General features: G+C 42.0%; 1 protein-coding gene across 1 annotated transcript; it reads left to right on the forward strand.

Moving 5' to 3' along the window:
- The first annotated feature begins 4,263 nt into the window (after positions 1–4,263).
- PLA2G12A (phospholipase A2 group XIIA) lies at positions 4,264–13,661 on the forward strand. Its single transcript, XM_033160439.1, has 4 exons — positions 4,264–4,721; positions 6,946–7,022; positions 9,079–9,244; positions 10,807–13,661. Exons 1-4 carry the CDS (start codon positions 4,511–4,513, stop codon positions 10,923–10,925), a joined length of 573 nt encoding a protein of 190 aa, XP_033016330.1. The 5' UTR covers positions 4,264–4,510; the 3' UTR covers positions 10,926–13,661.
- The last annotated feature ends 4,438 nt before the right edge of the window (positions 13,662–18,099 follow it).

The raw sequence follows: 18,099 nt of genomic DNA on the forward strand, positions 1-18,099 counted from the left end.
TAAACGGCTGCAGTTAGTCTTGCAGGGAAATGCAAGGGGTGAGATGGCTAAAGATGGCTTTGTTATGTATAATGAGATAAGAATCCAATGTCTTTGTTCAAGGAGAAACCTGGTTTGAACAAAGACATTGGATTCTTATCTCATTATACATAACAAAGCCATCTTTAGCCATCTCACCCCTTGCATTTCCCTGCAAGACTAACTGCAGCCGTTTAGAGTCGTCAACAGGTTTTCCACACTTATCAGCCTATCACCCATTCCCACCACCCTTCTGAGTAATACCCCTCCCCACTCCCCCACTATATTTAAGGATCTGGTGACTTCTGTTTCAGTGTATCTGAAGAAGTGTGCATGCACACGAAAGCTCATACCAGGAACAAACTCAGTGGGTCTCTAAGGTGCTACTAGAAAGAATTTTCGATTTTGTTTTGAGAGGGATTTAGTATGTGTATCTAGTCTAGTCTAGCCTAGTTAATTAGAATGTTTTGTTGTTTTTAAGCTTGTGCCTTGTCTTTTGGAAATTGTGCCTTTTGTGTTTTGCTAACCTTTAATTCAAAGATGTTTTAGAGAACTCCTGTTCTTGTCTCCTGTTTGCTCTCACGTTTGCTTGGCTAATTCCAGTCCTAACCAATTGGTCAGTCTACCGTTAAAAGTTAAACATCTGTGGCTCTGTTTGAGCCGGGGAGGCTGTCTGCTGGAACGCAGGAAAAGCGGCCCCCGCGCTTTGTCCTGTGGCGTCAGCTAGGTCCCAAATTTCAGGGGGTGGTGGCAGCGAAAGATCTACCTTGACCCGGCCGGAGGGCTGGGTGCAGGCAAAAGCAAAGGAGGATTTTTCCTCACTCCGGACGCCGGTGGCTGGGGTAGCTGGAGGCGGGGGAGTGAGGAAATCCTACATTTCCCCCTACTTGCTACTGAAAGGGGTGGGGGAAAACGCCAATAACCCTACACGGTGGCAAGCAGTGGGGGAAAATTTCACTACAAAAATATTTTAAGATAAGGGGTTCAAATATTTTATAAATCATTTCTAAAAAATATGTATGGTACGGTATATCAGATTATTCTAATTTCTGTGAGGACAAGCAAGTCCTAGGTTACAAACTGAACTCTCCAATGCAAGAACAAGATACATTTCTGACTTTAGGAGGTGCTGTTGTCACCATAAAAGAAAAAGGTTTCAGTTTTGTTTTTGCATGTGTGGTATGCATTGGTTCTGTTCCTCTTCACTAGGCCTCAAAGCACTGGAAGAAAATATAGAGCAACAAAGAGGGCCTGAAAGTATATACTTAATTACAGCTCAGGAAATGATTCTGATTAAATTTCCTGCCCATTCATTGAAACTTAGTCCCACTTCCTTCTTCAGTTCTTTTTATGAGAATGTGTTTTTTTTAATACTGTGGAGAGGAAATGTGAATAATTGTTACTTCTTGATTTTAAAAAATTGTTTTGTGGAGTTTTTTTTTTTTTTTTTTTGTTCCACCTAAACTAGTAAACAGTTCAGGAGATTGTTGCTCCATTTGTTACAAATACAAATAAATATTATTTTTTAAAGTAAATTCTGTTTGTAATACCAGGTAATTGTTTGGACACATTATTTTTAATATGCTAGTTGTGATAATTTTATGCCCATTAAAATTATCCATAGTTATATTATATGTTTCTAAAGTAACAGAATGACTTTCAATGTGGAAAAGAAAAAAGAAGTGCTAATGTAGCATTTTTTTCAATTTTTCTGAAAATTTCCGTTTGTTTTTTTTAAAAAAAAGAAGAGAAAAAACGGGTTTTTTTCCCTGAGCTTCAACATTTCCAGAAATTTTACATCTCTAACTAGGTTATCATTATTCTATCCTTCAGAAGCCTGTAAATGCAGAACATGATTCAAGCCCTTTAATATACAGGTGAAACTCGAAAAATTAGAATATCGTGGAAAGGTTCATTTCTTTCTGTAATTCAACTTAAAAGGTGAAACTAATGTATGAGATAGACTCATGACATACAAAGCGAGATATGTCAAGCTTTTATTTGTTATAATTGTGATGATTATGGTGTACAGCTGATGAGAACCCCAAATTAACAATTTCAAATTTGGGGTTTTCATCAGCTGCGCACCATAATCATCACAATTATAACAAGCAAAGGCTTGACATATCTAGTTTTCCATATCATGAGTCTATCTCATATATTAAACTCTAGTAGCTAATGAAAACAATTGCTTACATAAATGGATTTTTCCACAATATTCTAATTTTTCAAGTTTCACCTGTAGCTAGCTAAAGGAGCTGAGGCTACTAGAGGTCAATGGACCACAGTGAACTGCAGCTGAGTTGATATTGGGGAGCTGTTGGGTTTTGACATCTGCACACTGTTAGGCTTGGGCAACTCTCAAATGGGAATGGTGGGCAGGTGGCCTTGCCTTGCATCAAGATACAGAATATGGTGGCCTTTTAGGCCTTGATATTGTATGGCTCCATCTGTACACTACACATTCTACCAGTTCTCCATTGTCAAAGCACAACATGGGTCTATACAATATACAATATAGGCTCTATACCACCTCAAATATAGACACAGAAGCATAGGTAAAAGAGACGTGGGTGGCGCTGTGGTCTAAACCACCGAGCCTCATGGGCTTGCTGATCACAAGGTTGGCAGTTCGAATCTGCACAACGGGGTGAGCTCCCATTGCTCTGTCCCAGCTCCTGCCAACCAGGCAGTTCGAAAGTATACCAGTGCACAGAAGCAAATATTGCTTTAAGTCAGCCACACACACTGATCTATTAGCAAATGCAGTCAGGAGGACTCAATTATTATTGCTCTGTCTCAGATGAGTATAATAATCTTTCCTCATCTAATTAATTTCAAAAAGCCTCAGAAAACCGGGCAGGATACTACTGCAAAAAGTGGACACCCGTGCATATGAAGTATTTGACTATGCTTCAGATTTATTCTAAGCCAAAGTTTACAATTTGCTTGCACTTTTATAACCCTTTTCTTTTTTGCAGGGGGGGGGGAAATGTGCATACTTATAAAATCTTGACTGGAGTGGTAAGCCTCTCTCCCAACAGAACCATTTGTTTTAAACAGAGTAATAGTCCATGAGAACTTTGACATAGGGAAAATGGCATTGCTTTCCTGGAGATGAGACCCAAGGACAAGCCTACTAGCCCAACATGTTCTCTGTAGGACTCTGTGCCAGCATCCAATTCCCTGGTCACAATACTGTACATGTTCAGAGGCAGCCACCAGTGCAAACTGTCCGGCTGGGGACTCAGTGAAGGTAATTAGAACTTACTAGCTCATTGCAATCAAGGTAGCACATGCAGTTAGAAGTTTGTGAATTAAAGGGAAAAATAAATTGTAAAGCCTTGTGATGAGTTGCAGGCAGCTGAAATTTCAGCCTAAAAAGTGGTGAGGATTGTGTGGCTGGGGGAAGCTGGCCAGACTGTGTGTACAAGTTTATGGTTCATAGTACTTTGGACACAAAATGTTAGGAAGAACATAGACAACACCAGGGGAGGAAATTGGGCTGTCGCCAACAGCTTCTTGGAAGGGAAAGAGTGAAATACTCATCTCTTGGACTCAGTCTCTAGAATTGTTTCACAGTCACTATATAGTTAAAAATGCTATCGTTTGGGGCTGACAACTTTAAATACGCACACATGTATAAAAAATTAATTTTTTAAAAAATGCAAAAAAATCATTTAAAAGAAAAGCAAAAGCCTGTTCTGTCCTGAGTTGTATTTATCGCGCATTAAATTTATACCTCCAGAAGAAGGATTTAGCTTCTCCCAAACCATTTTTCTGTGTCTTTCCCCTCAACCAGAAGACTCTACCAATTGTGGTAGCTAGCCCCAAAAGAAAAATAGAAACAGCGTGGTGTGAAAAGAGCTCAGGCAAGGCGGTGGAGGCAGAGCAACTCGCTCAGCAGTGCGCGCGCTCTCTCGCGCGGTTGGGCTCGCAGTGGGGAGGGAAAGGTGACTTTTGTCCCCGTAATACAGGTCCGTCACCCATCCACCCCCGAAGTGGAAACCGTGGGATCCAAGGAAAGAATGCTCGCTTTTCCTTTAAGGCCTCTGGAAGAGCTTCAAGCGCCTGCCCAGCCGCCACGGCCACCGCGCACCGCCTACCTCCAGCCGCCACGACCTCCTTCCCTACCGGGAGAGCGCTAGCCGCGCCCCCTTTCCTTCCCTGCGCCCGGAGCGCCCTGACGCGAGCGCGACTGAGGCGGGGCTGCAGTGCTGGAGTCGGACGGCGCGCTGCAAACAGGGACCGGAGGGGCTTGTCCGGGATGGTAGCGCTTCCGTGGCCTCCGAGCGGTCGCCGTGAAGGCGAGGCGGCTGCCTGCGACGACGACTGTGCGTGCGTAATGCAGCTGTCCGCGGGAGGAACGGGAGACTAGCCGGCCTGGCAGCGTGCGCGCGTCCCGCCCGAGCCCTCCGAATCCGTGGAGCTCCGTTGCGCCGCGCGTGGGCGGCCTTCTGGCACTCTGGCCCCTGCGCGCTCGGGAGAGACGATGTGCCGGGCCCTGCTGTCGCTTCTTGTGACCTGCGGCTTGCTGGGAATGCGGCCCCTGCCCGCCCAGTGCCAGGAGGCCCAGACCCCGGACTGGAGGATGACGCTGAAGACCATCAGGAACGGCGTCCACAAGATCGACACTTACCTGAATGCTGCTTTGGATCTCCTGGGAGGAGAGGATGGGCTCTGTCAGTATAAGTGCAGCGATGGTAATGCCGATAGTGCCCTAAAGAAGTGGGGAGAGCGGGGCGGAGGTTAACACGGTAATTCCCGGTTGATACCGAATCTTGAAAGCGTTAGGTTCAAGTCTAAATGGTTTGGATGGTGCATGAATTGTGATCAGATAATCCTGTATGTACCTCCTTGGATTCCAGAAGGCAATGTATTTTTTATTTATTACATTTATATACCACCTTTATCTTCCAATGATCTCAAGGTGGTGTACATTGTTCTGCTTCCCATTTCATCCTCACAACAATCCTGTGAGGTAGGTTAGGCTAAGAGATGGTGACTGGCCCAAGGTAACCCATTGAGCTTCATGGTAGAGTGGGGATTCGAACCCTGCTCTCCCAGGTCCTAGTCCAACACTGTAACTGTTATGCTGCACTGGCGTATAAATGTTATAAATAAACTTGCTTTAGATCAGAAGGTGTATACTGGGTCCATTTGGTTGAAAGATGCAAATGTTAATACACTGCAGACCTATAAATTCTACTGAGTTTTAATGGGGCATATTCTATGTAAAGGAGTAAAGGCTGCAGCCTAAAATACGTTTGCCAACCTTATGGCAGTTCAATCTTAAAGCTTTGCATACTTGAACATGTGTCCGTAGGATCTCACTTGTGATGCTAGCCAACAACAGTGACCTTTTAAAATGTTGACTGTAAAGATTAGTGCATTGTTGTCTTGGTTCCTGGATGCTTGATAAGCCTGTGTTAGTATTGTTGGTTGTTTTATCATGACCTCAAAGTTCTCTTTGTTTTGGATGCTGGACTGGATGGGCCTTTGATCACATCCAGCAGAGTGCTTCTTAAGCTGCAGTTAGTGTTATCAAGTTGAGGTTAACTTGTAATGGTGCCAAATGATTATATTACAGAAAGACAAAGCTTTTATAAATATATTCTTCAGTGTTTAGGCATCACTTTGATAAACTGTGGATTGAAGTACAGTATTTGGAAATCATTGTGTAAAATAATCCATTCTTCCTTCATCAGCACTGAAAGTTCAGGTTAACCAGTTGGAGCCCAGTTTTTAAAACCAATTTGATTGTGGTTTGTTGTCGTTTAGTCGTGTCTGACACTTTGTGACCCCATGGACCAGAGCACGCCAGGCACTCCTGTCTTCCACTGCTTCCCACAGTTTGGTCAGACTCATGTTGGTAGCTTCGAGAACACTGTCCAACCATCTTGTCCCTCTGTCATCCCCTTCTCCTTGTGCCCTCCATCTTTCCCAACATCAGGGTCTTTTCCAGGGAGTCTTCTCTTCTCATGAGGTGGCCAAAGTTTACCCATAGTTATCTCTGGTCAAGGAGATGAGAAGATGGCTATGTGGAAAGCAAGCTACTTTTTAAATGGTGTTGCTTAAAAATATAACTTCATAACTATGGCTGTATACCTTTTCCCTAAATTTTTAGATATACTATGTGTTTTGAGAAATGCATCTTCTTAAATAATCCTAAGGGAAGGGAGATTCTGTGATGCAGGAGATGCCACTTCTGAAGGAGCAAGAAAGCTTTTTTCAACTCAAGGGCCACATTCCCTTCTGGGCAACCTCTTGAGGACCACATGAGGGGAATTAGGATCCTTATGATTCACAGCCTCCTCTGACATCCCCATAAAACAGCCTATGTCTGGGTATGGTGGACCAGTAAGAGCAGCAGAGCTTTCTTTTGTTGCCCTAGGAACACCTCCAGCAGCAGAACTCCCTCTCCACCCCCAGGGAGAAAGGTCTCCATCCTGTGCCTCCCCACTCCACTCAGCTGCCCTCCCAGGGAACATAGGACTGCTCCCTTAGTACAGAATAGTTAGTTCCACGTTAATGGTGTAGTGGTTAGAGTTGGGCTAGGACCTGGAAGGTGAGGATTCACTTCCTCACTCAGCCATGATCCTCCCTGGGTGACCTTGAGTCAGTCACCACAACTCAGCCTAACCAACACTGGGTTTTAGTGAGGATAAAATGTGGACTCCCCTTTGAAATCCTTGGAGGAAAGGTAGAATCTAAATGTAGTAATAAATTAATTTTCCTTATGCTGAAGTCTCCAAACACACAAGTGTATATAACAGCTTATACTGGGTTGTTTTATTGAATTCTGCGGAACGGATAATTTATATACATCTGTACCAGATGGATATTATTCACGGGCTCTTGCCTTGAGACATCTAATCAGGTGGAAATGAAAAATGTTGAGTATTCAGAGTTCTTTATATTTTACAGGATATAAGCCTTTACCTCGCTATGACTATAAGCCTTCACCACCCAATGGCTGCGGTTCTCCTCTTTTTGGAGTTCACGTAAGTATCTTCTTATCAAGTACTTCCTCCTGCTCAATAGCTTCATCTGTGCTTGGATGAAAAAGAAGGAAAGATGCTTAAATGGCAATGTAACTGGATTAACCTGTATTAAATTTATGAAAACACTCACATTTATATGGAGAGACTGTAATATGTAAATAGTAAATATGCAACTAGTTTATGTAAATAGTAGGCTATTGTTTTCGTCTAAGCACAAAGTGTTGTGATTATTCTCTCAAAATCGCTTTTGTAAAATTTAAAAAACTAAGTTACAGGTAGGTAGCCGTGTTGGTCTGCCGTAGTCAAAACAAAATAAAATAAAAAAATTCCTTCCAGTAGCACCTTAGAGACCAACTAAGTTTGTTCTTGGTATGAGCTTTCGTGTGCATGCACACTTCTTCAGATACAAAACTAAATCTCTCAGACTCCCAAGAGGAGTCTTCGCAGCCTCAGAACTATAGATATAAAATATGAGAACCTTCATTCTGAGACAGTGGCCAGTTATTATTACTATTTTATTAAATTATATTCTGCTTGATTGTAGTAAAACCTCTAAACGATTTGCAGATAATATTAATTAAAAAAAAACAGTTTATAAAGATTTTAAACATTTAAATATAATTAAAACCAACAGGCACACTTGTGTTATCTTCAGATGGTATCTGAAGAAGTGTGCATGCACAAGAAAGCTCATACCAATAACAAACTTAGTTTGTCTCTAAGGTGCTTCTGGAAGGATTTTTTTTATTTTGCATGATTAAGTACTGTGGAATTGTTTCTCCTCCATTGCCACCTCACATGTCAAGACATCTACCCCTTAATCTGCCAGTCTAAATGCTCCTGTCATGCAAAGGCTGTCACCACCCACTCCTCTCTTAGTCCTGTAGATTGATCTACTTTATTATTATTATTATTATTATTATTATTATTATTATTTTGCTGAGGGTATTAGGCGGGGTGCTGGATGCATTGAGAATCTGATAATAGAACTATCCTGTATGGCAAAAGCTAGTAAATTTTGTTACAGGAAACATTACAAGTTTATCAGCCAATATGGCCAAAAAGTCCTCTCTGACCCCTATGTGATTATCAGTTTGTCTCTGAATGTGCAAATTCTAGGTTTCTCCTCCTCTGGAATATATGCTAGGCTAGAACAACCAAGTGCCATGTTTAGTTTCTCCAGACTGACAGGGGTCCCCTTTTCCTAGTTACTTTAAGATGTGTGATCCTCCAGGTGTTTTAGACTATATCTGCCACCATCACTAACCATTGGTCATGCTGGCTGAGGCTGATGGGAGCTCGAATCCAACAATATCTAGAGCAGTGTTTTTCAACCTTTTTTGGGCAAAGGCACACTTGTTTCATGAAAAAAATCACGAGGCACACCACCATTAGAAAATGTTAAAAAATTTAACTCTGTGCCTATATTGCCTATATATAAAGTAATTCTCTTGAATTTTTCAATTTTTCCCATGGCACACCAGGCAACATCTCGCGGCACACTAGTGTGCCACGGAACAGTGGTTGAAAAACACTGATCTAGAGAGCCATAGGTTAGCCATCTCTGCCTTCTAAGGCACAGCTGAAGCATCAGAAGAAAGCATATATTGCCATGGTAAACTCATCTAGTGCTGTTAGAGTGAAATGTATGTCTTTGCTCCCATGACTGCTTTAGAGAAACTTTTATAATTTGGTTTCTCTGATGAAAATCCTTTTCCAATTTCCATCTTAAATTTCCTGTGGGCCTTTCTTTATTTGGTTTATTAAAATTCTCCTTTAAGACTTGATCTGTTTTATTAACTTCTTGATATATTTTGGGAGTATAAACACATCCCTCTTGTAGCTGGTTCTGAGTTGCTGTTAAAAATTAACACACCACCCTTCATCTGCAGATCTCAGGGTGGTTCACAATATAAAATTACGATATAAAAACCACAAAATACGTGAGTTTCCCTCAGGAGACACAGTTTCATCTTCTAGTACATTAAAAATAATAATAACAACAAGCCTCACAACTGTTCTCAAGGAATGCTAACTATTAGAACTTGCTTCTCAGTTTGACATTGGCATTCCTTCAATGACAAAATGCTGCAATCAACATGACAGGTGTTACGATACCTGTGGCAACAAAAAACACGATTGCGACGAAGAGTTTCAATATTGCCTCTCTAAGATCTGTAGAGATGTACAGAAGACACTGGGAATACCAGAGAGCGTACAAGGTAAGCTTGTCTGGAATAATGCAGCTGTAATGGATATTTACATATAACTGTAGGTAGTGTTTTATTAGAAATCTGAACCAGGGGCACAAAGTAATGTGACTTAACTCTGTTTAGTTTTCCCAGTGCCTGTGTGCAGCTAATAAAGAAGATCACTTTCTAACAGATGATAAAGTATGGATTGTGTCCATCTTTGCACAACAGTGAAAGGATTTGCTTGAAATTGGAAATCTTGCATGAGCAATGGAAGATTGTGTTGCCTAGTTTGGGTGAATTCTTCTCTCCTTGTGCAGCTCTGTAAGATGATGTTTTGGGATAGGTTTTGACTGGGTCAGTAGGTTTTGGAGTGTAGTCCTGGACTGGAATAGGTTTTGGACTGTAGTCCAAAACATCTGTAGGGTATCCTGTTTGCAAATGCTGCTCTATCTTGTGTCACCACTGAACATTCCTCCCCTTACAGTAGAATGTGAAAAAGACATGTCCTACCTAAGCAAAGCCATTAGCATGTAGCAATTCCACCTAATTGCTATAGCAGTGTGTAGAGTGAACATTAGATTTACTATATGATGAATGAATAAAAAGCTTCTCTTGATGGTTTATTATCTGCCAGTTCCTAATTTTAGGCCTTCATTGCAGTTTTGATTTCTGCAAGTTTGGTGCAAAGAAGGTCACAACATCATGTTTTTTTTCTGGGGCTGATTCTACTTTTGACACAGTGTAGACTGGCCACAGTCACACTTGTGAGTGAGCCAAATCCTGCAGGCTGTATTTGTGATCAGCACAGTGCAAAATACAAGCAACTTCTGTCCTATTGCAGGAGCTGAATTGCTTGTGTATTGCTATGAACCTGATGCCCACCAAACCTTAAACTTGCCCAAACAGGTATAGGGCTCACTCACATTATAGCTGACTACATATACGCGGGTGGCGCTGTGTTCTAAACCAGGGCTTGCTGATCAGAAGGTCGGTGGTTTGAATCCCTGCGATGGGGTAAGCTCCCGTTGTTTGGTCCCAGCTCTTGCCCACTTAGCAGTTCGAAAGCACGTCAAAGTGCAAGTAGATAAATAGGTACCGCTCCAGCAGGAAGGTAAACGGTGTTTCCGTGCGCTGCTCTGGTTCGCCAGAAATGGCTTAGTCATGCTGGCCACATGACCCGGAAGCAGTCTGCAGACAAACACCAGCTCCCTCGGCCTATAGAGTGAGATGAGCGTGCAACCCCAGAGTCGTCCACGACTGGACTTAACTGTCAGGGGTACCTTTACCTTTACATATCATTATCTCAAGCACGTGTGGAGCTGGTACCTCTACATGGATCGCATTTCCACATCCACCCCAGTTCCCGTGGTGGTGGTCTTACTCTGGATTGCTCTGAGCAATGATGATGATGGAAGTGACAAGTGTAAGTTGGTTGTTCGATAGATTGAAATTTCATCTTATGTCAATCAGCGGAATAAGCTGCATACCTTGCGTTGGTTCCAGGTTAACTAGATGCTTTGTTTCTTTATGGTGACAACTGGGCCTCAGTACAAGAATTTAAAAATTGCTTTGCTTTTTCTTCCTTGCAGCATGTGAATCAACAGTTCAACTAGTGTTTGACGCAGTCATACATTTAGGATGCAAGCCATACCTTGACAGTCAAAGAGCAGCATGCATGTGTCGGTATGAAGACAAGACAGACCTTTAAGAGAGAAGCTTTCGACCTGGTTCAGTTCATCTGTATTGTGAGAGCCATTTTGTTGTTACAAAGCTGTTCAAAGCATACAGTCGGAGCGTCAAGCTGGTCTACACTTCTGTAAAGGACACTAATTTTTTATATAGCACTTCTTCCCTCTGTCACCTTTGCACGCATCCTTAATCTTTAAGGATCTTTTGCATACAACTTTGAAAGCCAAAACTGCAATTTCGGCAACTGGCCTCGGAGTGGTACCTCTCCGTGAGTTTTTCCTCTTGAGGGGATTGTGGATGCTGCTCTTAAACTGATAGAGGTGAACGCCCGTAACTATTGCATGGGGTAAAAAGTAGGTCAAACTTTGGTCTTACCAGCTATTTGGCATCCCCTCAGAGCCTTGCTTTATGGACAGAAGGGAAATGCCTTAAAAATGTATGGATTTTGTTTGCGATCTTACGCTGCTGTTATAGTGGAATATTCCCTTGAGTAGATATTCTGTTTCTGCTTCTATAGTTCAGTCCTGTGTGTGTTCAATTAATTAATGAACCTTATGTATGTTCAATTAAGTCTCACTATTCACTGAGGCTTACCACTTAGTAAGTATATTTAGATTTTTTCATTCTTGCACAGCAATCCTCTGCTTGCTTACCTGGGAGTAAGTCCCATTAAAAACAGTGGAACTTACTGTTTTTTTCAGAAGACACAGACCAAGCTTTATTAAACATACAATAGTACTTAACATAGAAAAACCACAGTAAATTTTCTTTCTACCCACTACCCCCACCCACCCCGATTTGTAAATAAAAATCAAACTTATTTTGCCCCTTCTGATTAAATAAGGGGAGAGAAAACAATGAGGTCGTTGCTTGGGTGGGCCACAAATTTCTTTGCTTTGGTTGCCCTTTGAAGGGCTGCCTTCTTCTTGAGGGGTCTCTTGGCCTGGACAACATCGCCTGCCATTTGCCGTCCATTCTCCTGGAGCTTCCTCAAGTTCTCATTTTTTTATTGACGTCTTCTACTTGGAAGTTCACTATATCCCAGAATCCACCCAGATCATCACAGGCTTATCTCCGTGTGTAAACTCAGAGTTATCCACTAGCCCTCAAACTGCTTGAATCTCTTGGCTATCAGCAGCCTGGTTTGCCCAACGGACCAGATCTTTGGCATTCTCTGGAGTATCCGCCTCAGCTGCTCCATCCCACTCAAGGCAATTTTGTATGTGGTCAAACCCTCCGGAGGCTTGAACACAAAATTCTCAGGGGCAAATGAGGGCTTTGTGGTTTTTTCTCAGCTTTGTAACGCTGTAGCATTTCCAAATGCTCCTGTTCATGAGAGTTTGCTGAAGCACTTGGTTTTTGGCTTGACTTTGTGCTGCTCCTTAGTAAGTACCCTTCACCTGACCTTTCTGTACCGAGCAGCAAAAGTTGCAGCCATCCTGCTGTTTACTCACAAACCACTTCCTACCAGCTCCAGCGTCAACCCCCAAACCGCCTCTCAGTTCACCTCAGATTCCAGTGGAGCTTACTTTTGAGTGAATAGACGCCAGATCACTATTCGCCTCTCTACCAACAATTACAGCATGTCAGATTATTAATCTCAATGTTCAAGGATTACCTTAATGTGATTTAGATGCATCTGAATCCATTTATACAACAGATTCCCAAGTGCCTTAAAACTATAGATGGTATCCAACTGAGTCATATTCGGAGTAGATCCACTGCTGTGTACTTTAAGCACATGAACCTCATTGGATCTACTCTGAGGATTCCTTAGTTGCATATCTCCCTTAAAGTTTTAAATGCTATGTAAAATAATTAACTGACAAAGTTAAGTTGTTTACATTTTGGAATTCTAGGATGCATCAAATCCACCTGCCAAAGCAATGAAACCAAGGTATTGATTCCCCTGCCCCCCAATTATCCATTTTTAAAAATTATTTTTGATCTCTAATCAAGTGTTTTAGACACATAGACATTCTGCAAAGTAAAGGTGTCTTAATATGTATTATTGGCCTGAACAAGAGAAATATTTGCATTTAGTGTGTGGAGCATTTGACTATCAAACCTGTTTCTTCTGTACTGTTTCAGAACTAAATGATATGACTAATGAATACTTTTACCATTGTTTCTGTGTTTTAGGCTTATGGAATTGCTTTGAGAACTCTGCAAGGGTTGTTTCTCACTTGATTTTTAATAATTTATTTGTACTTTCGCATTTGACTTTAATAGAAAAAGGTTCTAATTTATTTGTCTGTACTTTCCTATTTGACATTAAGAGAAAAAAATTCTCTTAATCTTTCCTATATATATATATTTTAAAATGAAGTTATTTGTGAGAAATAATCTGTTTCCATGCTGCTAATGTTAAGTATAACTGACCCAATGAAAACATTGGGGCTGTCCTTAGTTGGATCGAAACCTACAAAATGGGTGTTCCATTTTTTAATCTTGGATTTTATAGAGGTTTTTTGTCAAATGTATTTTGTCTTTTATGAAAGAATGTGAACTTTTAATGCTGAGTTGTTCTGAACACTCAAGCACTAGAAACTACTGAATGAAATTACTTGAAAAGTGGTCTGTGATATATTTTCTTCTGGAAAATAAGGGATTTCTTTAGTGTGAAAATTTGTAAAGAAAAAAGAAAAAAAGAACTGTATTTGTGTAAAGTGGGGGAGAAGAATTAAAGAGTCAAAGCTGTGTATGTGTCATGTCATTTTGCTGTAAATAAAACTTAACTGAGTAGCATACTATACTGAGGAAAATCTGCAGGATTCATTTTACACGCCTTTATTCTAGCTGCATTTGGATGTAACATGAGAGCCTGCAGCACCCAGTGTGGCTGCAAGGTCAGAAACTTTCCCTTCCATTTTTGGCTAACTGTAATTGTCTGAAGCTAGACAAAATGTGGTTAGTCGTAACTTTTGTTTACTGGCGCAAGCCAGTAACTGACTTACGAAGTTTCAGTAAAACTGTGGTTAAGAGTAGGTTCAGAACTAAAGCTTTAGGTTTGTGAAGAAGTATTTAATACAAGGCTCCAAAAAAGTACACAAGTGTATAACAACCTTTCATCCAAATACACAACTGCAATGAAGATGCAATTCAAACAGCAAATTTCAGTACTAGTTTGGCCTGCCAAGAGCATTCCTAGCAATGTGACTCAAAGCTAGTAGTTTATATTATTAGCTTGCCGTAGGTACAAAGTTCAGCAGGCGCAATCTGTGAGACACAAACCAAAGCCCAGAGGAAAGGAAGAGCAAACTACTTTCTCTACATATTTTAATGAAAGCAATGGCAAGCCAGAAAAAAGAGAACTTCAATTTGGAGAAGTTTGAAGGAGTGTAAACTTTAATCATGGATCTAAAATCTAGAACTGATACAGTCACATACCCCCCCCCCGCCAAAACACACTTTGGGGTAGAAGCATTTATATTGACCATTTAATGCTGGGGAATCATAAATGTTCTGGCCAGTTACAGTATGTTCCCATTGCATTCTTAACAAATGTTAATTCAACAAGCATGGCATAAGACTTTTTTTTGGCAATGATATATCAGTTATATAAATAGTGACCAAGGTTCCTTCTGAATATTCAAAAAAAAGTCAATACATTTATAAACTATTGCACTTGGTACAATATCCTGAAAAAAATCTGCTTTTGTTTCTGAAAAAGGAAGTTTATTTCTAGACCTTTATACTGAGATGATTGTACCTGGCGAAATATTAGGTGCAGAAGGAAAGGTGTCTGCAGCTCCTAAAAGAATATCTAGTTACAGATGTTGCTTGGACTTCCATACTCCACATAGCTCTTTTGTATTTCCCCACAATTTAAAGATTTATATACTGCTTGACTGTCATAAAACCTTTAAACAGTTTACAAGAAATATTAAAATTATCAATGAAAACCAGTTAAAACCAAATAATTAAAACAATTTAAAAGATAATTAAAGTTAACAATAAAAGGTTACAGCATGTCAGTATGTGTCTGGGATTATTATTATTGTGAATGCAAACTGAATAAATTTATACAGTATATGGGCCAGAAATCAGGTTACTGTGACCCAGTAGTTTTTTATTTATGTTAGCACAGGGTTGACACAACTGTGACTAAGAGATCACAGATTCTGGGTATACTGTGACCAAGGTTTAAACTTGTAGTTTGGACAGAAAAGGTGATTCTTATATGGGAGTGTCATAACACAATGGTAGAGCACATATTCAGTCTCTGATATCTCTGCACAGAGCTGGGAAATGCTCCTACCTGAAACCCCGGGAAGCCCCCATCATCCATTGTAGAACACACAGACTTAGGTGGACCTTGACAGCTTCCTGCAATGTTAATCAGGCTGTCCTGGAAGTGGTCACCACAGAAGACACCAGATTTAGTGGTACTAAGTGGGAAAGTGCCAGCCTTTTGAAGAAACTTGTGCACCTACAGACAGCAATCCCTCTGGAAGTTGTCAACTTTTACATTATTACACTTGCAGCACAATCCTATACATGTCTCAATCCCAATGGATTCATTGGCACTCACTCCCATGTAAGTAGGGATAGATCCTTAGACTTAAGGCCAATTTAAGTTACTGGGTTGCAGTCAATGGTAACTTTGTGTCAGCAAAGGTGCTTCTGCTAATAAGGCGAGACAACCCATTTTCACCAACAGTTTGTGGGCCATACCTATGCTCCACCCAACTGGCAGGGAAAGCTTTTGGGGGTTGGAGGAATTGTGGTTAGAAACAGCATGTGTCACGCTAGTGGCTTTTTTTGTGTTGGGTTTCATCACAGGTGATGTTTATATCCTCTACCACCCTGCCAGCAGCCTGCATATCATGTTTTATTTTTGTTAAGTGGAAGCATTGGTACACACCCTTGAATGCTAACCATTTTTATGTCTAGTCAATTTCATTTCTTTCTAGAGATAGACTACAGCCTTACAGCAGTTGTGTGGTGGTGATGGAGGCAATGAGAATATCCACAGATACAAGGGGCGTTCATTAAAGATTTCCCCTGACATACTTCCTGTGGACCAAGACAAATGAAACTGGGCACAGTTATTAGTCCTTCTCTACATAGCTACTAGCAAGAGTCAAACACTTCTCCCATCGCTTTAGGCAGCTGTGGAGACCTCGTCTGTAGAAGCCGGCAGGTTGCGTCAGAAGTCACGACTTGACCTCAGAAATCAGCATTTCTTCATCTGGAAAAAGCTTGCCCTTCAAAAATAACTTCATGGTTGGAAAGAGGTGGAAGTCTGATGATGCAAGGTTGGGAGAATAAGCGTAGTGAGGAAAGATTTCATAGCCACAGGACCATGTTTCTGTCTAAGCAACATGTGAGTTGTGAACTGGGGCATTATCCTGCAGGAGGCAGACACCTTTGGTCAGCATACCACGCCTCTCGATTCTGATGGTCTTCCACAATTTCTGCAGCAGTGAAGCACAGTATGTCCCGGTAATTGTGGTACCCTTTGCCAGGAAATCCATCATCACTACTCTGCACTGGTCCCAAAAGACCATGAGCATGACCTTGCCCACTGATGGTTGGACACATGCTTACTTTGGAGGTGGTGAGGCAGAGTGCTTCCATTGTTTGGACTGGGATTTAGTCTCTGGGTCATAATGATGGACCCATGTTTTGTCCTGAGTAATTAGTCTGGTGAAGAAGTCATCATGGTTTTTGTGACACATGACCAAAAGAGCCCACATCAGCATCTGACTCATTCCTGCTTCTGGAAAGGCCTCAGCAGCCGGGGAACTCACTATGTGGACACCTTTCCTGTGTGCAAATGGTCATGGATGATTTTTTTTAACAGAGCCCACACTGATCTTGACATCTGCAGCTAGTTGGTGAACGGTTATGCGGCGATCCTCCAAAATGGCGGCCTCCACTTGCCAGATGGTGTCTTCATCAGTGGAGGACTGTGGTCCAGGGGCGTAGCAAGCCGCTTGGCTGCTGGGCGTCGCTCCGTGTGCATGACGTCAGCGAGGAGAGGCGTCACGCTTGTGGCCCAGCTTTCCCCCTTTCAGTGGCTTTTTTCACCGCAGGGGCATGGAGAGGGGCGGGCGTGGGCCAGCGAGGAGGGGTGGTCACCCAGGAATGGGAGCCATTCCACCGAAATCCAACCACACTTGAACTGACAATCACAACTACGTCACACAATGGGGCATGGTCCCCATAAGTCCCTTTCATCTCATCAAACGTCTCCTGTGCTGTGCGCCCTTTCAAGTCCAGGAACCTGATGACTGCTCTGCATTCAACTGGTTCCATTATCAGATGTTACTCCATGTTAACATTCGTAACAGAGAAACTGTTAGGAGTACAGAGGAACAAATTAACACGTTACCTATGGAGAGATGTATCATTATACATGTGCAATTTCATCCTACGAGGGTCAGGGGAAATGAACGCCCCTCCTCGTAAAGGCAGAAAAACTGCCTTATTATGGGAAATTCCTTTCAATGTGTCCACCCAAACCCCTAAAGATCCTTTTCACATGTACTGCTAGTAAGCCAGGTGTCCCCCATCTTATATTTCTGCATCTGGTTCTTCCTGCCTAAGTGCAGAACCTTACATTTGTCCCTACTGAAAATCACTTTGTTAGCTTGGGCCCAGTTCTCCAATCTATTAAAGTCATTTTGAATTCTGATTCTGTCTTCTATGCATTGCTACCCCTCCCGGTGTCATCTTCAAGTTTGATGAGCATCCCTTCAATTTCTTCATCCAAGTCGTTTATAAAGACATTGAACAACAACATATTTTGCCTCCGGCAGCAAAATGGGCTGGCCTGTTCTTACTAACATGCACTTTAAATTATGTTGTAGGAACAGGACCAGCCCAACTATTGGGCAACAGGCAGCAAACCGTTATATATTTATTATCAGTGTGCTTTTTAATCCCAGGAAGAGAGCCTGTGCTATTTTTCTACCTCACAACTGGGCCAGCCTTGGAACTATACACCTCGGGGAGGGGAGGCGGCTGGCATTTGTTGCTTTGCCTCAGGCATGGACATGTCTTGGGACGGCAGGGTTGGGGGCTGGCAACGAAAACAAGCCTCGGGGACAAGCCCTGGCGAGTTCTTCGACCTTCGGAGGGAAGGAAGACGGAAGCTTCCTCGAGCTGTGCGTCCGGAGGGCACGTCCAGGCTGGCACCCAGCAGCAGCAGCTCACGCCCCGCCTCGATAACCGAGAGGGACAGA

This window comes from Lacerta agilis, chromosome 9, assembly GCF_009819535.1.
Source record: "Lacerta agilis isolate rLacAgi1 chromosome 9, rLacAgi1.pri, whole genome shotgun sequence".
Classification (NCBI taxonomy): Eukaryota; Metazoa; Chordata; class Lepidosauria; order Squamata; family Lacertidae; genus Lacerta; species Lacerta agilis.

Coding starts and splice junctions, on each gene's coding strand:
- PLA2G12A (XM_033160439.1), top strand. CDS start 4,511: ATGTGCCGGGCCCTGCTGTCGCTTCTTGTGACCTGCGGCTTGCTGGGA. Junction 4,722..6,945: donor TCAGTATAAGTGCAGCGATG/GTAATGCCGATA, acceptor TATATTTTACAG/GATATAAGCCTTTACCTCGC. Junction 9,245..10,806: donor AATACCAGAGAGCGTACAAG/GTAAGCTTGTCT, acceptor TCTTCCTTGCAG/CATGTGAATCAACAGTTCAA.